The sequence below is a fragment of the Pollachius pollachius genome (genome assembly GCF_949987615.1).
Source record: "Pollachius pollachius genome assembly, chromosome: 14".
Taxonomy (NCBI): domain Eukaryota; kingdom Metazoa; phylum Chordata; class Actinopteri; order Gadiformes; family Gadidae; genus Pollachius; species Pollachius pollachius.
The window spans coordinates 17,330,095-17,356,345 of NC_136947.1; the positions used below are offsets into that span (position 1 = coordinate 17,330,095).

The 26,251-nt window shown below is 49.3% G+C and overlaps 1 protein-coding gene across 1 annotated transcript; it reads left to right on the plus strand.

Moving 5' to 3' along the window:
• Positions 1-1,392: 1,392 nt before the first annotated feature.
• LOC307085496 (potassium/sodium hyperpolarization-activated cyclic nucleotide-gated channel 2) lies at positions 1,393-26,251 on the plus strand (the record flags this gene model as incomplete). The annotated part of the gene is made up of 8 exons (XM_079750313.1): positions 1,393-2,405; positions 4,674-5,097; positions 7,906-8,067; positions 15,187-15,405; positions 23,435-23,581; positions 23,981-24,221; positions 24,744-24,908; positions 25,314-26,251. Exons 1-8 carry the CDS (start codon positions 1,540-1,542, stop codon positions 26,249-26,251), a joined length of 3,162 nt encoding a protein of 1,053 aa, XP_079606439.1. The 5' UTR covers positions 1,393-1,539.

Consider the following 26,251-nt stretch of genomic DNA (forward strand, 5'->3'; position numbering starts at 1 on the left):
GATAGGGAAATGTCCCTTTCAGTAATCACACTAATCTATTATTCACATTATTTACCTCTTGAACCTCAGTTGTACGTTGTGTTGTATGATTCTTCAATATTTTATTTTTAAATAACCAAATAGGCCCTAGAAACTGATGGGAAAACTAATTGTGTGTGTGAGAGAGACACTGCTCATTTGGGGGTGAATTTAAAACTCCAGTTTGATTCCTTGTTATGTGTGTACCTAAAAGAGCTCTCCTTTTTCAGGAAAATTACCACGCGCATCATAGCAGAGTCCCAAATGACATAGTCGGCTACTGCTGCAGTTGTTGGAGATGAGGGAAGGGGGGGGGGGGGGGGTATGGGAAATGGAGGAAGGGAGGGCTAGAGGGAAATTGACATGGCACGCCAGGATTTCCTATCAAAGTCAAAGGATGAAACCTGCTGCATGAGGACTGCAGTTTGGTAACGTATTCCCACAGGATTATGGTACTCTTTAATGGAAATGAAACATGAACTGAAAATGTTATTTTAGTTGCATTATTAACATAAAATGTGCTAAGCCTCTCTATCACTGAGGATTCTGTCTTAAAATTACAACATTCATGTGGCCCCCTTAATTTACATCTATTAGTCATGGGCTTTTTATTGACAGGCCTACGTTTGTTCATGTCAACGATTGGGCGAGGAACCTATAACCCCCCTAAACCTGAACAACTAACTGCATTGGCCAGGGTTCGAGCTCAAACCGACTTCCTAACTCACGTTCACTTTTTGGTTGGTGGCAGAACGACTAATTTGACCACTAGAGGGCGCCAGACACTGGGTGACTTCCCAGAGAGGATGTCATTGAAGGCACCCTCTAAATGTATGACATCATATGTTCTTCCATCAATACAGTCTATCGACCCTGATCAGAGCCAATTAGAGGCCTCGTTTCGTATTGTTTACGATAGATCATCCTCCGACGCTTTTAGGATACGTGACTAACCAAAGATCTTCGTAAACTCAGTGTTGAAAGTGAAGACGCAATAGTTTACAAAGAAGTCACGTCTGCTTTTCACTCTCACCTCTCTCTCCCCCCCTCCTCTCTTTGTCACTCTCTCGCCTCTCACTTCATCTCTCTTATTCTTTCCCTCGCACACCTCCAGGTCCCTTCTCTACGTCTCGAATCGCGGTAAAGACAATCGGCTGAATTTGGCATGTTTCACCGGTTCCGGCTTCGACCATGAAGAAGAAGGCGGCGGAGGGCGGTGGATATAACCACATCAACGCGGCCACCGCCACCACCTCCAGATGCACGAGGAGACGAAGCAGCAGCAAGAATTGCCTCGAGTTGGTGGCGGCTGGTGCCGGTAGCCAAGGCGCGCTGACTGTCAGGCAGTCTGGGGTGGCGAACAGCACCGTCATGGACGAGACGGAGGACGGGGAAGAAGAGTCCAAGTTTCAGCATCCGCGGCTGCGCCGTGCCGGGGGGAGTGGCGGCGGCGGCGGCGCAGGCGGCGGAGGCGGTGGCGGCGGCGCAGGCGGTGGAGGAGGAGGCGGCGGCAGCATCAGAATGAAGAACTTTACGCCAGGAGGGGGAGCCGCGTGCGCGTCTTCGGTCTCCAGGAGAGCCTCGAACATCAGCGAGCCCGGCCTTGCGCACGCAGAAGACGTCCCCGCCGCCCCTCGGCCCAGCGTAGCGGCTTTCTTCAGAGCTGCGGAGACCCAGACAACCTGTCCCGAGGATGCTGGGCGCGGCAAGAGCAAAAGAGCATCCTGGACGGAGGCGTCGCGCTCAAAGGTCGCGCTAGAGGTTTTCCACGCGACAGTGGGTGATGGTTGTAGTAACGTCGCTGCCATTTCCAGCATGAAATGCAACAAAAACGGAGAATGCAGAAGGGACTCTGGCACCGGGAGCCTGCGCTCGATCATCTCCAAGCAGGAGAGGCAGACAGGGGGGTTGGGGAGAGCCGAGGACGGCGGCGGGAAACGGGGCGCCTGTAACTCGACCAGCGCCAGCATGGACGGCTCCATCACCCCGGGCGGCTCGCTCACTGGGGGGCAGGGGGGAGAGAGCTCCAACCCGGGCGTCACACCCGTCTCGAGCGGTGTCACGGAGAAGAAGGACTCCAAAGTGTCCTTCTCCAACGCGCCCAGCCGGAAGACCTCGTCCTCGCTCCATGGCCCGACAACGAGCCAGCAGCCCCGGAACTCGGTCACTTTCCAGAAGCCGGAGGACGGACCCCAAATCGTGGCGGCCGCCGACGATGGGGAGCCCGGGGGCAGCACCTTCATGCAGCGGCAGTTCAGTAGCATGCTACAGCCCGGAGTTAACAAATTCTCCTTACGCATGTATGGCAGTCAGAAGGCAGTGGAGAGGGAGCAGGAGAGGGTGAAATCAGCCGGGAACTGGATTATTCACCCGTACAGCGACTTTAGGTAAGAGCCCTGGGGGCCGGGGGGCCATCCGTGGTGGTATTGTGAACCAGCACGAGGAGCAGGGTCATTCAGTGAGACTGTGCAACTAGTCAGCGGCACAGGGCCCGGGGAACACACACACACACACACACACACACACACACACACACACACACACACACACACACACACACACACACACACACACACACACACACACACACACACACACACACGCACGCACGCACGCACACGCACGCACACACACATAAGGTCATTGTCTAGCAGTTTCGACATCCATTCTACGCTCTGCTCTTGAAACAGTAAAGCCTCCACACTATAAGCATCTTGGAGCGGGCTGGGGGAGAACAACCTGTTGTGGAGGAGCGCTCTTTAATGGGGATAAACACGCGGGGCTCCAGACGGTGGCTGATCCGGGAGACTTAACAAAGCCCGGCCTGCTAATTCACCAACGGTCGGTCGCCGCTGCTCCTCGAGCCATTCGTTAAGAAATAACCTTCCGACGGGAACATTTGGACTTGATTTTGAATGTGTCGATGATGGAAATAACGTGTGATTCCGCGTCCGCGCGTCCTGCGCCGCGCGGCCGGGATGCATGTGCGCGACGCGCGCCGTGACGGAATGTCACCTTGAACCGAGCGGGCGACCACGTCAAGCGCTCACCGGAGACGCATCCGCCGGAACGACCCCCCAGATCATGCGTTTTAACGATGGATGAGCCTTGTATACCAAAGCTCATGCCACCGAGAGTTAAATGTCACATTTTTAACATCAAGTCCGTACATACATGCATGAATCACGTGCTCAGCCGACGTCTTTCGGCGTAATCTCCACATCTCGGGAGGATCGCATGCATAATCAGACAACCTAGATTCAGGATGCCTTTTTTTTAATTAATTTCATGGCTCTTTTCATTGAACGTAGGTTATTCTATTTTTAGCTTTATGATTACAACGAGCTTATTTGGTCGTCACACAATTCTTTAACTCCAGTTATCAGAATTTCAGAACCACAAAAGTGGACAGCTCCTTTAAAAGCCCAACTCTCATCAATGGAAAGTGGATTTACTTTGTGTGTGTGTCTGTGTGTTTGCGTGCGTGTGCGCGCGTTCGTGAGTGCGAGTGTGTGCATGCGTCTCTGTATGTGTGGTACGTGTGTGTGTGTGTGTGTGTGTGTGTGTGTGTGTGTGTGTATGTTTGTGGGAGTGTGGGAGTGTGTTTCAGTTTGTGCGTGTAGCGAAGGCCACCACTTCACACTGCACGACTTTCGGAGCTTTCGGCCTACTTCAGAAAAAAAACAAATAATGAAAAGTAACCGTGAGACTTCGATGTCTTGAACGTTGAATAAAACTACGTCAGCCACACTTTCTTTCATGCAATGTATTGAACAGAGTGTCAGTATAATGTGGTTATTGTCGCCTGTGAATGAAGTCAGAGCTTGTTGCGTAAGTCCCAATGTAATGACTCAGCGCTGCACCTGTCCTGCAGAGAATTCTGCTCGCAGAACGCGCGGCATACAACGGCTCATATACTTTCGGTGAAGTCATTTGTTTTTTTAATGCACGAATTCAGACCCAGAGCACATTTGAAGACAATGCAATTTTTATTTCGCTTGTTTCACATAAAAGAACGATATCGTTGACTGTTTGATAGAATGAGAAAGAAAAGGAAGAAAGTAAGCTTTGCTTTTTTTGTGTTCTTTTGAAATCCTATTGAAGTACAAGGCTTTTATTATCATTGAGATAGTCAGCTGGGACATTTTTATCCAAAGCGACTCTCAAATGAAAATGATCATCTTCTCTTCAGTTTGTCTTATCTTTTTATACTTTGCCTGTTCAGGTTCTGCAATGCTGAAGTGATTATTATGTTACAGGAACCACTGTTCAGTCCACAGTGAGACTTCCTTTCCTCACCTCAGTCTATCTTTGTCCTCATTACCCCCCCCCCCCTCTTCCCTCCCCTCTCTAACCCCTCAACACACACCCACCAACACGCACACACGCACACACAAACACGGCCAAACTAACACACGGCCACACACGGCAACACACGGCCACACACACACACACGCACACACGCACACACGCACGCACACACACACACACACACACACACACACACACACACACACACTCACACACACACACATACATGCACCTACACACACACACACACGCACACACACCACACACACCACACACACACACACACACACACACACACACACACACTCTCTCTCTCTCTCTCTTGGCCCCACTCCTCCCACCAGGTTCTACTGGGACTTCACCATGCTGATGTTCATGGTGGGCAACCTGATCATCATCCCGGTGGGCATCACCTTCTTCAAGGAGGAGACCACCACGCCCTGGATCATCTTCAACGTGGTGTCGGACACCTTCTTCCTCATGGACCTGGTGCTCAACTTCCGCACGGGCATCATCATCGAGGACAACTCGGACATCATCCTGGACCCCAAGACCATCAAGAAGAAGTACCTGAAGACGTGGTTCATCGTGGACTTTGTGTCCTCCATCCCCGTGGATTATATCTTCCTGATCGTGGAGAAGGGCATCGACTCGGAGGTGTACAAGACGGCCCGGGCGCTGCGCATCGTCCGCTTCACCAAGATCCTCAGCCTGCTGCGGCTGCTGCGTCTCTCCAGGCTCATCCGCTACATCCACCAGTGGGAGGAGGTGAGGGGACGCACACACACACACACACACACACACCCCCGGCTCACACACACACACACACACACCCGGCTCACACGCACACACACACACCCGGCTCACACACACACACACACCCGGCTCACACGCACACACGCACACACACACACACACACACGCACACACACACACACACACACACACACCCGGCTCAAACACACACACACACACCCGGCTCACACACACACACGCACACACACACACACACACACACACACACACACACCCGGCTCACACGCACACATGCACACACACACACACACACACACACACACACACACACCCGTCTCACACACACACACGCACACACAGACGCACATGCACACACACGCACACACACACACACACACACACACACCCGGCTCACACACACACGCACACACAGACGCACATGCACCCGCACGCACGCACGCACGCACACACACATGCACTCAAAAACACAGAAATACACATGCACACATACACACACTCCCATATCCTGACACATCCCCCCCCCCCACACACACACACACATACACACAATTGCACACTAACGCACACACACACAGACACACACACGCACGTGCACAAACACACCCAAACGCTGTGTGTGAGTGTCTGTGTCAGACTGTGAGTCAGACTCTGTGTCTGTGTTTGAGGGCGTGTGTCTGTGTCACCCCTCCACCATCCTACCAGGCAGAAAAGCACTCCTCCTTGAAACCCTCGTGCCCGGGAAGAGGTTGGAGAGAGGAGTGGGGGGTGGGGGGGGAGGAGATGGTCTGTCTAACGCAGGTCGGACGTTCCAGATCCTGTGATGTCTGCATCCTAATGACTGCCGTTGCCATGCAGCCATACGTCTCTCTCTGTCCCCACGCCGGTACTGCAGGCACCCTTGGACAGACTGATAAGCAGCCTATTACCATGGCAGCAGGTTAATCAATTAAGATGTTGGCGGTGGGGAGGGCGGTATGGGGCGTGGGCTGTGATAATACGCACCACCGGGGGGCCATTCGTTATAATTATACATTTGGCTTATTGTCTATTCAAAGTGAATGCAGAGGTGACGTGTGTAGACACTGCATCTGGGCCTCTGTGAGCTGTTGAACAGGCCCTAGCTCGGTGGCAATCCCAAACAAAGGACCTTTGGCTGCAGCCCCTCACAGCTCACTCGCTATATGCCTTAATATATTCGTTTGTAAGGACAGTCGAGTCCTCCGTCGTGTCCCCGCTCCTCGGGTTCAGAGGAGCGGGGATGGAGGAGCGTCGGTGGGGGACTACACCACCCTTCCTCTGTGGCAGTATTGGCAGGCTGGCATTCTGCAGTAGGAGAGCTGTGCGGTGGGGCCCGGGTGCTCACTTGACCTTTGGATAATTGGATTTCTGGAGACATGATGTGACACACACACGCACCGTGATGCATGATGGGAAAAGATACTTGCCATGCACGGAGGAAGGGCGCTGAGGAGTGGCGGCGCGTTAAAGTCATACATCCCAAAAGCAATTTGAGAAATTGACTATCCCCTAAACGTGTCACCCCGACGCCTCCCTGTTCCCCCTGCATTCCCACGTGTCTCTCTCTCGCTACGTGATTGTTTGCTGGGCTTGGAGTTCGTGTTCTTTGGTAGGGAGGGAGGGGTGGGGGCTGCTGAGGCCTGCAGGGTCCGGGTGTGTTGTAGGAATCACAATGATCACATGAGGAATCATAAAACTTCAGCCTCATCGCCTCGGGACTTTCACACAAACCCACTTCTGAACAAATCCTGATACGTGTCCTTTTTTGTTTGTTCTTAGAAAACCTGACATTAATTCACCTCATTGTAAAATAATGATTCTTTGACAGTGAGTTATTACGCTGCTATGCATTCCTGCCAATAACACTACAACCAAAGTTATAATGAATAAATCCTGTAATTAGTACTTTAGATTTAGTTGTTCTAAAGATGATTGCAATATTCATGAACCCTATTAATCAGCAACAAGGGGAGGGCAGCGATGTGTCACTGTCAGGGGGTTCTGTGAGTGTGTGCTTGTTTGTGTGTGTGTGTGTGTGTGTGTGCGTGTGTGTGCGTGTGTGTGTGTGTGTGTGTGTGTTTGTGGCTTGATTATTATTCCTTATGTGTCTGCATATTCCGTTTTGGATTGCATGTATGTATGTCTGTGTACTTCTGTGTGTGTCTGTGTCTGTGTGTTGGTATTTGTTTGTGTGTGCATTGCATGTGTGCCGTTCCATGTGTGGTCCCATGCGTGTGCGTGTTTGGGTTTAACCCTTGTTAGTGTTTAAGTGTGCACATGGGCCCTCGGGCTTGCGTGAGTAATTAATGTACATGGAGTGAACTGAGCGTGTGTGTGCTGGGGCAGTGATTGGCACCTTGCATCTCTTCAGACCGTGTCTCGCCTGTTCCAGCTGTGCATGACAGGAACCTGTCTTTCTGATTCATTAATCAAACTCAATGGGCCCCACAAGAGCCCCGCTTGTTGCATGCACTAAACTCTCTATGTTTTCCTGTCACTTTGATCGGAGCAAAAAAGATACGTTGTGAAAACCCCAGGACTCTCTTCACTCTCCTTTCTTGATTCACAAAAGCCATAATTACTTTAATCACATGATCATGAACCTGGCAGCCAGTACTGAGATAAGGCGACACTACATCCAACTCTTTCATCTCTCCTCAAGCTATGACTGCACTACCTATTCCGTTCCTGTAGGATGAAGCCGATTCCAACGCTTTTCCCTGCTCCCCCTCCAGATTTTCCATATGACCTACGACCTCTCTCTTCCCCGCTCCCTTCCAGATTTTCCATATGACCTACGACCTGGCCAGCGCGGTGATGCGGATCTTCAACCTGATCGGGATGATGCTGTTGCTGTGCCACTGGGACGGCTGCCTCCAGTTCCTGGTGCCCATGCTGCAGGACTTCCCCTCCGACTGCTGGGTGTCCCTCAACAAGATGGTGGTACGTATGCGGGGAGTATGCTTTGGAATTCCTGCTCCGTCTCCCACAATAAAATATCCAAAAGTGGATGAACACGACAGAAAGGATTTTGGCCTCCTCCGAGTCACCGTAGTATTTGTTTACAGAGTTTGAGGACAGCAAATATTGTGAAATATAGACACATAGCATAATAGTTACTTTGCAACTGGTTTCATATATTCAATGTTTGTTTTGCTTTTTTGGTTATTTTGCTTCCCTAGACAAGAAGCATTTAATAAATGTTGAATGTTTTTGTGATGTTTATCTAAAAGTTTATTGCTATATTATTCATCCTAGCAGTCCTAGCTTTAATTACTCTGACAATGAACATCGCACCACCATTCAGGAAGGCAGGAGCCACAGAAATCTATCACTACAGCCTATTCCTTCACAGCATCACGACTATTTCTTATACCTGCGTGGGTTTTTCATCTCGAAGTGGCAGACGTAATTACGATCAGCGCCATTGCCCATGCAAGACCTGTAAACAGAGAGGGGAAACATTTCATTCCAGTTTACACTTTTTTTCTTAGCGATTATGTTTTTAAACTTTACGTAACTTAATAAGGTAGAAATGTGCAAGATGTTACGGACTCAAACAGTGAGCGGTGAATGGCTTGCCACCATGATATCAATCGTTTTTTTTTATCAAACAGAGGACCCAGGCAGGGGTAAGAGAGAGAGGGAGAGAGAGAGAGACGGAGAGAGGGGGGGTTAAGGGACGGGGGACAGGGTGAGAGAGGGATAGAGGTGAAGGGGTGGGTGGGAGACGAAAGAGCGATGTTTGCACACCTCCGGATCCTTCTGGTTCTTTTTATTTTTCAGCATGGGTGTGATGATGACAGGGAAGATAAAAAGGAGGGACAGGGAGGGATGATGGGGGGAGACGGGGAAGGGGGGAGACGGCGGGGCAGCTGGGCTCTTTGTTGCCATGTCTCTCTCAGGGAGATAAAAGCTATTTGTTTATTGGTCTATCCGTCAGCCCAGCCTTCTCCTGGCTGACGGGAGACGGGCTTCGCTGAGCCGCGAGGCACCGCTCCAAGCAGGGTTTAAACGGATGGAGTTTTGTTCCTCCACTCTCCATGACAACCTATTAACTTCCCTTTCAAAGCAGAACCTCCCATGGAACAATTATCAAACAGAAGACACACACAATGACGCTGAAGGAGTTGGCTTATAAAGAAATATATATTTGGAAGGAAGAGTAATATTTTGAGAAGGAAGAGGGAGATCTTTCTTTAAAGTGTCACACACTATAATATTTTGGCGGTTCAGCTTTTGAGTAGTTTTATTCTAGTGTGTTGGAGTGCCTCCCCTTAGGAAGGATGTATTTTGGAAATATTCCTTACACTGTCACTTCCTGTTTAGCTCCTGCCAAATTCCAGACTAAATCCCATGCAGCTTACTCCAGCGCATGTTACACCAACACAACCCCCATCACCTCTGGAACCAGCAGGCCCTATGGAGACATCCTGGTCCAGCCTTGATGTTGCAGTCCTAGCGGGTTACGCGGGGATGGCTGTACGCACTGATGTTGAAACACGGTGTGTTTATACAGTGCACAGCAGGAAGTCCCCAAAGCATGGACAGGTGACGGCCTGCCCCCCTGACTCCCTGGCCGGCTCCCCTCCGGAGCATCAAGGACACCCGGTCTCTAGAGGGCCAGCAGCGTGACACTGTGGGGGGGGATTCTGTCAAGGGGCAGGCCCTGCTCTCTCTCTCTGTATCTCTCTCTCTTTCTCTCTCTTTCTCTCTCTCTCTCTCTCTCTCTCTTTCTTTCCCTCTCTCTCTCTCTCGCTCTCTCGCTCTCTCTCTCTCTCTCTCTCTCTCTCTCTCTCTTTCTTTCCCTCTCTCTCTCTCTCTCTCTCTCTCTCTTTCTTTCCCTCTCTCTCTCTCTCTCTCTCTCTCTCTTTTTCTCTCTCTCTCTCTCTCTTCTTTCTTTCCCTCTCTCTCTCTCTCTCTCTCTCTCTCTCTCTCTCTCTCTCTCTCTCTCTCTCTCTCTCTCTCTCTCTCTCATGCTGGGAGCTGTTTAGTCCCACTTTCGAGTGGCAGCCAGGCTGTCCATCAGTGTGAACTGGGTGTATATTGGGGCGGGGGGGTCAAGGGGCAGTGAGTCGATGAATCCAGGGACCCGGCCCTGCGTGGAGGGTTATGCTACAGTCCACACACTGCTAATTGGATTGGATGGGGACTTGTTATACCTGCAGGAATATAAATAGTTTATTTAGCCTCGCTACACGATTCATAATCACTTATTTCACGCAGTGTGTGTGTGCATAGGTGTTGGTGTGTGTGTTTGACGAGAATCGCCGGTTTGTGGTGCAATACAAATGGTAACCCGCCGCTGGGCTGTGTGTGTGTGTGTGTGTGTGTGTGTGTAGTTTGACATTAGAGTACCACAGTGTGTGTGTCACAGCAACACAGGAGAAAATGGGTAATAATAGCGACAGCAGCACCGCTTAAAGAGAGACATAGAGTGTATAGCTTCACCACTGTTATTACAACTGTTGCTACTTTATTACTCGGCCGTAACCCTTACCACCCACCATATTCACATTTCACACAAGAGGCTCGTCTATCACTTCTCTCTCGCACTCTCGCTCGCACTCTCTCTCCCTTTCTCTCTCTCTCTCTCTCCCTCCCGCTCTCTCTCTCTCTCCCCGCCTTCTCTCTTGTCATCCACCATGCTTGAGTGTCTCTAGAAAGCATTATTTTATATGTATTTGTATGTATGGTCTACATTCCCTTACCAACCTCGCTCGCAATCGCTCTCCTTTCTCTCACGCTCTCTCTCTCTCTCTCTCTCTCTCTCTCTCTCTCTCTCTCTCTCTCTCTCTCTCTCTCTCTCTATCCCGCCTTCTCTCTCTTGTCATCCACCTGCTTTCGTGTCTCTGTAAAGCATTATTTTATATATATTTGTATGTATGGTCTACATTCACTGTTTACTTACTAAACCGATTTGGGCCCAAGGGGTGTCTGATGGTCTGCAGGAAAGAGTCCATCGCTTTGGAGTACTCTGTAGGGCTTTTAGCAGTGTCACACGACAGAAAGGGTTCACAAACTGTGGGGACAGCTGTAATGGACTATGAGTAGGTGTTGCATGGCTCCAAACGAACCAGCCATACCAACAATGCACAGCACACCACTTTATTCACAACTAAATGTGCAGCTCTATTTTCTTATTGCTTTCTTGGCCATATTTAGTCAGCCCATGTAGACGAGTCGTGGTCAGGTTTCCTGATCAATGACGGAATCTTCTTCTCAGCACATTGTGGATAAAAGAACAACCGCAGACGGTAATCAGATAGCTTCATGAAGACCACTCCTCCACCTCACTCCTCCTCACTCCTCCACCTCGTCTCCTCCTCACTCCTCCACCTCGTCTCCTCCTCACTCCTCCACCTCGTCTCCTCCTCACTCCTCCACCTCACTCCTCCTCACTCCTCCACCTCGTCTCCTCCTCACTCCTCCACCTCACTCCTCCTCACTCCTCCACCTCGTCTCCTCCTCACTCCTCCACCTCGTCTCCTCCTCACTCCTCCACCTCACTCCTCCTCACTCCTCCACCTCGTCTCCTCCTCACTCCTCCACCTCGTCTCCTCCTCACTCCTCCACCTCGTCTCCTCCTCACTCCTCCTCACTCCTCCACCTCGTCTCCTCCTCACTCCTCCACCTCGTCTCCTCCTCACTCCTCCACCTCACTCCTCCTCACTCCTCCACCTCGTCTCCTCCTCACTCCTCCACCTCGTCTCCTCCTCATTCCTCCACCTCGTCTCCTCCTCACTCCTCCACCTCGTCTCCTCCTCACTCCTCCACCTCGTCTCCTCCTCACTCCTCCACCTCGTCTCCACCTCACTCCTCCACCTCGTCTCCTCCTCACTCCTCCACCTCACTCCTCCTCACTCCTCCACCTCGTCTCCTCCTCACTCCTCCACCTCGTCTCCTCCTCACTCCTCCACCTCGTCTCCTCCTCACTCCTCCTCCTCACTCCTCCACCTCGTCTCCTCCTCACTCCTCCACCTCAGCCCTGCTGCTTACTGTCCAGCTCACAAATAGGCCAGGAGTATTAGGGCAGAGAGACCAAGAGATAGAACCACCAGACAGAGAGAGAGAGAGAGAGAGAGAGAGAGAGAGAGAGAGAGAGAGAGAGAGAGGGAGGAAGAGAAATTGATGGGGAGAGGGAGGGAGAGATAAAAATGTAGAGAGAGAGAAACAGAGAAAGGTGGAGAGATAGAAAAGTAGAACGGTGGAGAAATAGAGAGAGAAACAGAGAGAGAGAGGGAGAGAGAGAGAGAGAGAGAGAGAGAGGGAGGAAGAGAAATTGATGGGGAGAGGGAGGGAGAGATAAAAATGTAGAGAGAGAGAAACAGAGAAAGGTGGAGAGAGATAGAAATGTAGAATGGTGGAGAAATAGAGAGAGAAACAGAGAGAGAGAGAGAGAGAGAGAGAGAGAGAGAAAGAGAGAGGGAGAGAGAGAGACAGCACATGGAGCTCTTGATAAATCACTATAAAGAAAACCAATGGCTGTGTGACAAGGCTGGGCCAGACACCCTTTTTTCTAGGCTGTTGAGCTGACTCTGGGCTGCCTAAATGTCAATGTCAGCCCCAGAACCAGCAGGACTACTGTTCCTCTGTCTTCGTCCAAGGTTCTACTTCCTTACATCTCATAGCAGTGGAAATCTATTCCTTAACTTCATCGCTTGCATGATTTCATTTGTAATATTATATTATACTCAGTCATGCAAATATTAAATATGACTCATTTACATAATGTGTATACATTTCGTACTTCATGTCCGATAATTGTTCCTTGAATTATTGACACTAAACCAAACTTTCATCACTGTGTCATTGGAAAATGATGCATTACTTGTCTCTGCACTGATGCGGGATAAAGTGCTAATATAAACATTGTGTAATGACCTAGAGAGCCAGGTTATATTTTAAATAATGGAGGGTGTTTAATCCTCCCCGTGGACCAAGCGATATTTACTAATACATTGCTATGTACTACACCACTACACTATTCACTGACACATTACAATTAACAATAAATAAAGCCCATAATTGTATTTGAACTTTTTCCAACACTATCTTTGTCTCCTTCTTAAATAAACACAACTCACACACGCACAACACACACACACACACAAACACACACTGTTGAACGTCCACATCAACCTCTCGCCCTTGCTATTTCGGAGGCAAAGTGCGGGCTGTTCATCTATTATTCAATCAGTTTCACTCTTCTGGTTCTCTTTCTGTGTTCACATACACCATTTAACCATGTCCCCAAATTGATAGAGCTTATTTTATCATGGTATGTTCCCCATTCCCACCAAATCAAGGAACTGAGACAATTTGCTTCTGAGAACTGAGACAAATCCCACCCTTTCAAGTTGTGTATCGCTGATACTAACAAGTGATTGTCTCTTTCATGTTGCAGCTTCTTTGATTTTTGCTTAACAAGTCATCAGGGCTTTCCAAGTTGTATCAGCTGGGGAGGGAATGCTATTTTTAAGATCTACCTCAAATGACCTCTTACATATTTGCGCTGAAAACAATGAATAATGCATAATAAATGAGGACTTAACTAAATCTGTAGGTGGCCCCCTACGATTAAGGATCATTTGGGATGTGTTTACGGCTATTCATCACAATGTTTTCCAGCAGCTTTTTGTTTGTTTTGCTGTTCGTGACTTCATTGTTTCCATTGTTCCCACACTGATACAAAGTATGATTAATTTCATACACTTCTCACATCTGGTCTGGTTCTCAGCTAAGTGAGGGGTCAGCACCTTCACCGCCGGCCCCCGCGTCAGACCTACGTCAGAGCTACGTCAGCGCATCCGTCGCGAGAGAAAAGGACCGTAGATACAAACCAAGGCGGGGTACTGGAGCGCTATATTAAATGGATTTCACGTGTACAGAGCCCTTAAGTCCCCCACTCGAAGCGGCTGGCACACGGCCACTGCCAGAGAACATTGTGCTTCTATATTCAATTAAAAAGAGGCCTTGGCGCCGCCGTAAGACTTCAGTCACCAGTCCTGAAGAGGCTCTGATTCACATTTCTGGACACGTCCTGTGCGAAACCGTCGCCGTCATCCTCAAAGTTAGATAGACTCAGCGCATGGGGCTGCCTCCCGTGACGGAGGAGTCGGCGCTCTCTGAGGGTTGCGTGAGGCGGTGGCCACTTCCTTTCCACATAAATGCACCGCGGCCTTGAATGGATATGGTTAATGGTCTCTCGTTATCACTTCTCTCCCAGGACATCTCCTGTAAACTTTCCTTACCTACCTCGCTGATGAGGCCTCCCAGGATTCCCCTGACGTCGGCCTCCCGCTTTCTTTTTTCCTCCCTCTCCCTCTCTCTCCCTCTCTCCCTCTCTCTTCCCCCCCTCTCTCTCTCCCTCTCTCTCCCCTTCTCTCCCTCTCCCTCCCTCTCTATCTATCTCCCTCCCTCTCTAGCTCTCCCTCTCTCCCTCTCACTCTCCCTCTATCTCCCTCTCTCACCCTCTCTCTCCCTCTCTCTCCCTTTCTCTCTCTCTCTCCCTCTCTCCCTCTCTCTCCCTCCCTCTCTCTCTCCCTCCCTCTCCCCTTCTCTCCCTCTCCCTCCCTCTCTATCTATCTCCCTCCCTCTCTATCTCTCTCTCGCTCTCTCCTTCTCACACTCCCTCTATCTCCCTCTCTCACCCTCTCTCACCCTCTCTCTCCCTCCCTCTCCCTCTCTCTCCCTCTCTCTATTTGCGGTTCTACTGCATTCGTCCCCGGAGTTCTAATTTATACCGTTCTTCTCTGGCGGCCATGTGGTCCCAGAGGCCTCCCTATTGTGGCCTCACGCTATCCTTTAACAGCCCGCTCTCTTTCCTGGAGGGAGACGGAGAGACAGACGACCAGAGAGAAAAAGAAAGATGGACAGGGAGAACAGGACACGCCTTTTGAGTGTTACGTCTGGTCTGATGATGTCATAGTTTGTTTACCGGCATGTCTGGGTTTTCTGTCTGTCTCCTCTCTCTCTCTCTCTCTCTCTGTCTCTCTCTCTCTCTCTCTCTCTCTCTCTCTCTCTCTCTCTCTCTCTCTCTCTCTCTGTCTCTCTCCACAGAATGACACCTGGTCCGAGCTGTACTCCTTCGCCGTATTCAAAGCCATGAGCCATATGCTGTGCATCGGTTACGGCCGGCAGGCGCCCGAGAGCCTCTCTGACATTTGGCTCACCATGCTGAGTATGATCGTAGGAGCCACCTGCTACGCCGTCTTCATTGGCCACGCCACCGCTCTCATCCAATCGCTGGACTCCTCCAGGAGGCAGTACCAGGAAAAGGTGAGCGGGATGGGGGAGAGAGTATGAACGCCCCACCACTGAGGGGGCCAATGTCCCTGCGGAGCTCCACGTGTTTGTGTGTCTGTGTGTATGTTAGTGTGTATGTGTGTGTGTGGTGTTTGTGTGTGTGTCTGTGTGTGTGTCTGTGTGTCTGTGTATGTGAGTGTGTGTGTGTGTGTGTGTGTGTGTGTGTGTGTGTGAGTGTGTGTGTGTGTGCGTGTGTTCGTGTGTGTGTGTTATGTCACCCCCTTCCCTGATAGGTTCCCTCCTTGGCTGAGGCAGCTTTTTAAAACCTTGCCGGCGGCGGTTGTAATTATTGTTTTGCTCTGTTCTTTTCAATGAGCCTGGCTTTGTAAAGAGAAACTCCGCCGCCACTTCACAACCCGCCGCGGAACAATGGCATGAAGAGACGGGGTGCCGAGCTGGAGCACCTGCGCGTTTCCACGTTTAGTACACGTAGTACGCGTCAACACATCTCACTGCATCCTCTCAAATAAACCTCCTCCAGTGGAAGGGGGGGTCCCAAGGGTCACACGAGAAGCCTTGCCTCGTATGACCTTGTGACCTTCAGAGCCCTTCAGAGCCCTTCAGAGACACTCCCTGTTTATATAGAAATCAAATAAAGAATGCAACCTGTCCAAGCAGGTCGGGTGGGGGGGATGTGAGGGGAAGGGGCTGTGAGGGTGGGTGTGGGGTTAGGGCTAGCACTAGCCCCGGAGCGCTAGCGCTGTGGCCCCCGCCCCGGAGCGCAGCGCAGCCTGCTCGCTGTTTCCAAGCAGAGTCTCGCCGGCTGGGGAGCCAGTGGGAGTGTTGCTGGCTTGCCGGCAGCCAATCAGAGGCCGCAGGTCTGTGCGGCCAGGTAGAGCCACATCGTATGTGGGCTGGAGGCTGACGTGAGTTGTAGGGAGGGACGGACAAAGGGGGAGAGCCGTGGAGAGCTGGAAGTGTGTTTGTGTGTGTGCGAGTGAAAGAGAGCGAGAGAGAGAGAGAGAGAGAACGAGAGAGAGACAGACAGACAGACAGACAGACAGACAGATAGACAGACAGACAGACAGACAGACAGAGACAGAGAGAGAGTCAGAGAGAGACAGAGAGAGACAGAGAGAGAGAGAGAGAGAGAGAGAGGGAGCGAGGGGGCAGGTAACTGGGAGTGTGTGCATTTCAGATTATTCAGTATTTGTGTGTGTGTGAGGGCGAGAGAGGGTGAGGGTGCATTTTGGTTTGTGTGTGTGTGTTTGTGTGCGTGCGTGTTTGTGTGCGTATGGGAGACATGATGTCCCCTTGGGCAACAGCAGCGGAATTGATGAGGCAGCAGACCTGTGCGTCCTGCCAATGTCGTCCTGAAGGTGACGTAGCCAATCATGGCCGCTTCCCTCTGCCCACTCCAGCCCGCATCTCTGCACTCTCCCTCGATGTCTCTCCCTCTCTCTCTCTCTCTCTCTCTCTCTCTCTCTCTCTCTGTCTCTCTCTCTCTCTCTCTCTCTCTCTGTCTCTCTCTCTCTCTCTCTCTCTCTCCCTCTCTCTTTCCCTCTCTCTCCCTCTCTCTCTCTCCTCTCTCTCTCTCTATAACTCTCTATTGGCCTTATTCACTCCACAGCCCCTAACACATCCCTCTAGCCTGTCTTTCTTCCCTCCCCCCTCCTCACCACTTCATGGCGGTGCTCTAGCCTTTGCCTCCTATGTCCCTCTATTGCCTCTATCTCTCCTGCCTCACATCCCCGTCTCTCTCTCTCTCTCTCTCTCTCTCTCTCTCTCTCTCTCTCTCTCTCTTTCTTTCTCTCTGGTTGTGTGTGTCCTTGAGAGAGGCTCTGGCTGGCTGGTGGCAGGGGGGTGAAGGAAGGAGTGGGACAGGAGGAGGAAGGAGCGGTTCGGGAGACAGAGAGGACTTGCCATGCATGCAATGTCCCAGTGAGTTATGTATTTCAGACAGAAAGGACTTGCCATCCATACGTCTCGGTGCAATGTCCCAGTCCCAGACCGAGGGAGCTATGTATATCAACTCCAACAGACTTCTGCCTTTTCTTCGTCTGGGGTTGGATTATTCTTCCTAATGTGTCTTGGATGCGAGCTGTGTTTCTTCACTATGAAGTTACTGGCTGACAACCCGCTTAACACATTGGACACGTGGTTGTCGCTTTCCAACGGATTTAAAACGACAACAGCAACAACAACAACAACAACAACAACAACAACAAGGCGATTCACCATGGGACCTCGTCTGTTTGGGGTGGTGTGCTCCGTGAAACAGATGGTGAGGGTCTGTCGCGGCTTCAAAGGCGCTCTTCCTCTCGGGGACTCACCTGTATTCACCAGGCTTCACTCGCAACATGGGGCTCCCCCCCCCCCCGCCCCAATCACGTTATCTCGTCTGCTCTGTCTGTAGGACCGCATGAGAAAGATACACAGCCTGTTAGCTAGGGGATAGCACTAGGAACGACTGAAACATCATTTGGAGTAGCATTAGCATAGAGCACATAGCGTAGCTTAGCTCAGTTATATTCTTATGCTGCTAACAGCAATAACTGACTCACTCTAAGTTAACAAATGATCCAAAACGTAGCCCTAGCAAACATTCACCCTCACAAATCTCATTAGTCACATGTCTTTATTCTACCTCCAGAAGTTTCTCCTCTGCTGGCCAATGCCAGTGCAAGAACCAGAGACTGCAGATCCCTTTCGGATGGGCTGTCAGATTCAAACATACACATATTTGTATTTATGTGTTTGCCACTTTTCCATAAGGATTAGTATTGGATACATGCTTATTTAAAACATCCAGAGCCGAAAGTGCCAGCCTGGCCAGACAAGCCGATGCTGATAACAGCCCTACTGAATGGATTAGCTGTGCCTGTGACTCGGGGGCTAACTGGGTGTCATTCTCAACATTTCTGTGGTGTTGGCGGAATGTGCCAGCTAGCATTCGACTGTGGCGCTGGGGTGGATTATGTCGAAGCCTCAGAGTTATAAATATATATGTGGGTTATGTTGAATTGCGAGTCTGGAGCTTTTCATTAAGGTCATATTAGAACGCAAAGAACTTCTAACGCCCAGCGTATTTGTAATATAGAGATTGTTTTTGTAACCTTTGGTAAATGTCAACAGGTGACCATTGAAACTATGTGTCTTCTAATGAAGGCAAGACTCTACAATTTGAATAATATATACTAGAAAAATATGCATTTAGTTTGCATTCAAGTCTTCGTGTTATTGTGATTTTCCGGTCTTGTGGACTACTGTGTTTTTCCAAACACTGTGATTTATGATGCCTTCCAAAAGCGACCAATAGGGCAAGATGTCATGGCACCTTTCTATCGGAACAATGATTGACAGCTAGTGATACCCTTCGGACATCCAAAAGACATCCGGTAAAAGGTCAGAAAAGGAAACTAAGAGCCAAAAATACTACACCAAAGCACCAGCGATGCATCCATGTTTCCAGGGAGGAATACCAATGTTCAACGCGGTGTTTACGTAGACACACATGCAGTCGCCTTAGAGCGACACAAACCCAGCAGCTGTCCGTCAGTCAGACAGCAGTCAGACAAACAGTTGTAGCTTACTGGCACCGTGCAGCAGAGAACCAGATTGTTCTGTGGCTTCTCCTGCGCGTGCCCTTCCTGTGGCTGCCATCCTCCCAGAGCAGTGATCATTCTTGCTCAAGCCCTGTCACAGACTGCTCCCGTCACCCAGAGAGAGGCCTGCTCTGCAGAGACAATGTCCTCAAACATCACCCCCCCAACCTAATGTTTCAGGAAAGGATATATCCATCTCCCAAAAGAGATATCTACAGTGGCATATTTATATATACGTATATATATTTTTTTTTTTTCCAACTCCTCAAGACCCATATCATCTTTTGATTTAATTTGAGTAGTTGAGACTCAAAGTGAGTTGTTATTACTTTTGCCCATTTAGAAGAATTAAGTCGGTTAGGCTAAGCCATGAGTTTGGACTTCAGAACTCATTCTAAAAGTGTCTTAGCAATGTAACGTCAGAGTTTAGGCTGGGAATGAAGTGCATGAATTATAAATCCACGTGGTCTTTGGGGATGAGCCCGAATTAGACTATCCCATGGAAGTTGTACCAGGAGCCTGGTGGAAGGAAGAGGAGAAGAAGAAGACGAAGATGAAGAATAAATGACAAGAGAACAATAAAAGGAAAGGGGAGAAAAAATAAAAGGAAAGGAGAGAAGTGCTAAGACTAGTGGGAAAAAAAGAAAAAAACATCGGAAGTGAAAGACTTACGAGAGCGATCCCTCTCTGGGGATACATGTGGCGGACAAAGTGACCGAACCCATAGATTTAACAAGGGCTGCATTTAGCATCGACTGTGCAGTCTCAAAACCACTCTGACAGTCCACACAATGCGGCAGTCTGGATGGGATGATGTCCGGGATGTCAAGCGTGTGGCGGCGTAGACGCTGTCATCAAATGACACAGAGGATCATTTTGAGTCTGTTTTGTATCGCTGACAGACCCCTCGGGGGGCTGTGACGCATTGGCCCAGCCACTCGCCCTGCTCCCTCCTTCCTTTTCTTTAAGTGACACCAGAGAGCTGTCGGGTCACCGCTTGTCCAAATCAATACATCACATCTCGGACATGCTGCTCAATAGGCGGACCGTTAAAACCTTACCTTCCTAGACCGTGATCGGATCAGCCCTTCATAACGCATCGCTCAATGTCCATTTCCATAGGAGGGTGGTTGTCCTCTGAACTTAGCGGGTCGGGGGGGGGGGGGACCTCATAGTCGTATGTGTCTCCACTGCATAGAGCTGCAGCACAAAGCTGTGGTTTCCTATTTGAAAGCCGGGCTGATTATCATGCAGAAGGCCCTCCTTGCTTTACAAACAGCTGCAGTATTAACTGATCCACCCTGGCTGACACGGACACAGTTCAACAGGCCACCTCCCGTCTGCGGATGGCACGCAGTGGCACTATTAACACCACCGGGGCGTCCTGCTGCATTAATGTTGCACTAATGTTGGGGGCTTTTGTTTTCACACATTCCTTCGTGGTTTTTTGAACGGTAATAGGTCCCCCCACGTAGAGGACAGGGTTTGGTCAAACGACTCGTGAGGAGGAGTCAGCTACAGGCAAGGTCAACAGATACTCCAAGTCGAATAACAATCACAGCAATGCATTGATACTGATGTCCCCATCCACCGTACAACGCAAATACTCACACACACACACACACACACACACACACACACACACACACACACACACACACGCATAAACAAAACATCTGTTTGTTTTTTTCTGCTATGCTTTGCATGAACAGGTTCAATCAGCAAAGTAATTCAACATTGCCAATTGCTCTTTTTTGTTTATGTATCTGGGGCTGGTCTGACCTTGTGTCTCCATTTAGAAGGGCACAGCAGTGCTAGCAGGAGGTGCCATTTCACAGTGTGCTGGGGGATCAACATTGTATTTCAGTCAGGCTTATATCTCTGGTGTGTGTGTGATGTATTGGACGGCCATAGAGATGGGTTCGGGCAGCAGCAGTGAAGGAGTGTTTAATAGGACCGTCTCAACATAGAGATTTGGAGGACAGGCTTGCTGGCCTAGCTGTTGTCACCCAGCCTCTTTTTGGACAGCTTTATAGCTTAGAGAGCTTGCCAATTCACACGGTTTAAATGGTGCACATTTAAACTGTGTGTGACGTGAAAGGAAGAATCAGTTTTTATTTTTTATATATTTAAAGATTACTGCCTTGTTTTAGTGCGCCTACCACATTTCACTTCATGTCTGTCCCCAAAACATCGAGGTTTCTGCTCACTAAAATATGTAAAATTAAGAATCTGTTTTTATTGATATTATCTTGACGTTCTCCAGCCTTGTTTTAGGACCACATTTATGTGTTTGTCTGTTGCCAACACACCCAGAGAAAGACCTTCTGCGAGAACGTGTCGGCCGCAGCCTTGTCTGTTGGCACAGTGGATCGAGTGTGATTAGCATCCTTGTGAACTGCTAGCGGCCGCCTGGGACGGTGTTGTCCGTGATACTTTACATGCTATTGATCAGGGATTGATTGAATACCCTTGATCAGTCGGTGTGCTTCTCGCCGTGTGGCCGTCTGAAAGGCCATGGCACCGTGTGATGTTTTTACAACCGCAGAATTGGTCCAAGGCTAATTTCACACTTCAGTGATATCTAACTACTTATCCCTCGGGATTTATGGGTGTATTCATCGTTTAACCAATAACCAATATAAATATAACCGCAAGCGGTGATTAACGGGGTCCGAGCAAAATTAAAAGTCAAGAACACACTACTGGAAGATATATATATGACATATAATTATGAAGGGAAGATGTTCCACTTAGTGCAATACTGTGCCTCGGCTTTCAAGTGAGTTGCAAAGCAATGACCGAAAGTCATGTTCAGCTTGTTCATGATGCTATGATCGGGATTTGAACTCCCAACCTAAGGATATCCTGTACAAGGTATTATCCCATTGAGCCACTGATAAACCTGAACTGCAGTCTCATTCACATGGCCAAAATGTCTATTGATAAGCATATAACATCCAGAAAACTCCAAGCACACATTTCTCAAGTGAATTAAGGGCTTTCTTAAAAGCAAATACCTAAAAAATCTTTGAAACTTTGGGGAAATTAAACATTTGTATCCCAGAACATTAACGGAAGAAATATAAATATGACAGAGTTAATTATGAAGGAAAAATGGTTAATGAAGAAGGTCCCCTTAATGCCATACTGTGTCTTGGCAGTCAGATTCTTGGAAGCTAATGAGCCGTAATGTTGATTGCCTGATGAATTCAGGTGCTGTTCAATGTTGTGTTTCTTAAATGAGTGGCAATGACAGAATGTCATGTTCAGCTTGTTCATACTGCTCTAATCAGGATCCAAATTTATTAATTTATCATGTTTAGCTTTAATATGAAATTGTGGGAAAATTATACATTTTTATAAATTTTATAATTTTATAAATGCATCTGATTCTTACGGAACCCGTAAAGGGACATCGGGTAAAAAAAAATGTTTTAACGTTTCTCGTAAAAGTATCTGGTGCGCACGAGAAAGCATCTGGTGCGCACGAGAAAGTATCTGGTGAGCATGAGAAAGTATGTCGTGCGCACGAGAAAGTATGTCGTGCGAACGAGAAAGTATCTTACGCATATCGCTGGCAGTGTCACTGGCACACACACACACACTCACACACACACACACACACACACACACACACACACACACACACACACAAGCACACACGCACACACACTGCCACTGATATGCGTTCGATACTTTCTCCTGCGCACGAGATACTTTCTCGTGCGCACGACATATTTTCTCATGCGCAAGAGATACTTTCTCGTGCTCACCAGATACTTTCTCGTGAGCACAAGATAATTTCTCGTGCTCAAGAGAAACGTTAACAATTATTATTTTTTACCCCATGTCCCTTTACGGTTTCCGTAGATTCTAGAGATTAATATTCGGAAAGAATTTTGAGTCCAGGTCAATCTGGTGAGGAGAAATAAGCCCGATTCATGATTTTTTACAATAGCGCTACCTTTGGGTGCAGTACCACAAATTTTGGTTTATGGGTAGAGAGGGTTATTGGTAACCATACTTGAAAGTTTTCGACTTACGGTATTGGCTGCAGTATGACTTTTACAGAATTTGAGGGGAAAAAAAAAACATTACAGAAACAATAGTGGCCAAGCAGCTTCGCTGCTCGGACCCCTAATAAAAAGGTTAGCTGTGATGCGAAATATAAAAAGGAAATGGAACCATCTTGGTCTATATATATCATTTCAATGTATTTCTGTATGAGTACATAGAAAATATTCTTGGCACTTAGAAACAAAATTGTTTAGATATAAATAGAGATAAACACATTCATCAGATGTCAATATGTGACGTTAAGTATTCCTATGTTTAAAAATCTAGTACACTCTTTTTAATGTTTTATTTGTGGCAATTGATGTTGATGGTTTCTTTTACCTATTCCCTGTTATAATGACAAGCTATTGTTTGTCCACTTCTCCATTGGCTCCCAGTACAAACAAGTGGAGCAGTACATGTCGTTCCACAAGCTGCCTTCAGACTTCCGGCAGAAGATCCATGACTACTACGAGCACAGATACCAGGGCAAGATGTTTGATGAGGAGAGCATCCTCGAGGAACTCAACGAGCCGCTTAGAGAGGTATGGAGACACCAGAACACACACATGGATGCATGTACACACACCCACACACATGCACGCATGCACGCACACACGCAAACACACAGACACACACATGCACCCCCACACACACCCACAACCGTAAGAACACATGCACGCACACACACACACACACACACACACACACACACACACACACACACACACACACACAGAATCCATACCTCCACAGAGTCTGCTCCCCATTCACTCTACTTACTTTCACTTTGCACACTATATTTAATATTGACATACATGGATATTTGATTTGATACATATTTGAAATTATTCATTGGTATTTTAGATACTTTGTTTGTACGGGTTCTCATTTTTTCTTAATTTTCACAATTTCAATGAATTCCTCCAATTTCTCCTTGTCAGGAAATCGTCAACTTTAACTGCCGTAAGCTGGTGGCGTCCATGCCACTGTTTGCCAATGCTGAGCCCAACTTTGTGACGGCCATGTTGACCAAGCTGCGCTTTGAGGTCTTCCAGCCCCATGACTACATCATCAGGGAGGGAACCATCGGCAAGAAGATGTACTTCATCCAGCATGGCGTCTGCAACGTCATCACCAAAGGCACCCTGGGAATGAAACTGTCTGACGGATCATACTTTGGAGGTACATTTGTCATTCTCCAGTTGGTTTTGTAGTAATGGATATTTCAAAGTGTCATTCAGAATGTAGAAGCACAGAAAGACATTTCATATATATATATATATATATATATATATATATATATTTTAAATATTGGTATATTAGATTGTTATTTACCTCATAGCATAATTGCCTAAGTCATATTTTGTCCAAATTGTGATATCTTACCTAAATCTACTCTCCTAACGCTTATGCTTATTTGCTGTGCCTCATTGGCTATATCCTAAGCCAATCAGAGAGCTTTTTGCATTCCATAATCAATTTCTGCCTAAATCATCAATTTGACCCAAAAATATGACCTAGGCAATTATGCTATGAGGCTGAATATTGTTATATTATAATATATTGTTTCAAATTGTGTGCACATATCATGATGGTGGTGATACATATTCTGTATGTCGTCTAATACAGTGTAATATATATCACATCCTATAATCCCATCGCTGTTTTCACTGCTGAACCTCTGCTTCTCCCTCCCTCCCCCAGAGATCTGCCTGCTGACTCGCGGCCGCCGCACGGCCAGTGTGCGGGCGGAGACCTACTGCCGCCTGTACTCCCTGTCTGTGGACCACTTCAACGAGGTGCTGGAGGAGTACCCCATGATGAGGAGGGCCTTCGAGACCGTCGCCATCGACCGCCTGGACCGCATAGGTAACGCTGCTCAACCTATCAAGGTCCATGGATCGCAATGGCTATAACACTGACGCTATTAGGACCAGTGCCCGGAAAACGACATTCAAGCTGAAGTGGTAATGGTCAAATCAGCGGCTGAACGTGACCTGTGGTGTCTCTTCAGAATGACAGCCGACACTGTAATGATACACTCCGGGGAACATTGATACCTCTGTTTTCATGGGGCCTCGTTCCCGGAGATCGGTTGTTCCCCGGTGTTAAAGGACAGCACATTCTATGGTTTTTACTCTCCTCTCTCCTACTCCGTCGTCCTTAGTTCCACATGAATACCCTTTGCTTCGCTTGCGCTTTCCCCCAAATTAGCTCATATTTGTACGTGTCTGTAAAATTGATCTCTTTTTTCCTCTAAACGTCCTAACGCAGGTAAAAAGAACTCCATTCTGATGCACAAGGTTCAGCATGACCTCAACTCCGGCGTGTTCAACAACCGCGAGAACGAGATGATCCAGGAGATTGTCAAGTACGACCGCGAGATGGTGAAGCTGGTGGACCTCCAGCGGCCGCGCGCCATGTCAATGACGCCCTCCATCGGCGGCATGTTCGCCCCGCCCGGGACGTCCCACGGCGCCTCCGCCATCGCCACCCTCCAGCAGGCCGTGGCCATGAGCTTCTGCCCCCAGATGGGGGCCGGCCCCATGGTGGGCCCCGGGACCCTGCAGTCGCCCCGCATGGTCAGAAGGTTCCAGGTGATGCAGAACCTGGCCAGCCCCGTCTCCATGTCCCCCCTGCAGGCCATGACCCCCCAGGGACTGGGAGGGGCCTTCGGGATCTCCAGCCCCCCGGTGCAGAGCCCTTTGGCCGGCCCGGCGAGGACATTCCAGTACATGGGCGGGGCGGGGCCCTCCGGGTCCCAGCTCTCCCTGGTGCAGCACCACGTGCCCAGTCCCACACAGACCCAGCAGAGGCCCCCCTCACACAAGAGCACCCACTCCCTCCACGCTGCCACCCTGAGCCAGGACGCCCGCGCGCGCTCCGCCTCCCAGACCTCGCTCCCTCAGGAGGGAATGCCGCACGCGGCCTCGTCGGCGCCCAGCCCGTCTCCGTCCACACGCACCTCCAACACCTCCATCGGCCCCCCCCAGCCCCCCCACCCTGTCCAGCCGGGTCCCTCCGGCGTCGCCAGGCCGGCGGCCCCTCCTCAAAGGGTGGCCTTCGCCTCGACCCCTCCCCCCGGGGGGCCCGCCGCCGGCGCGGGGCCCGCCGGAGCGGCGCCCCCAGAACGAGGCGTTTCCAAAAAAGATTCCATCGTCAGCCTTCCAGAGCTAGACTCTGCCAGAAACCGGCTGTCTTCCAACTTGTGA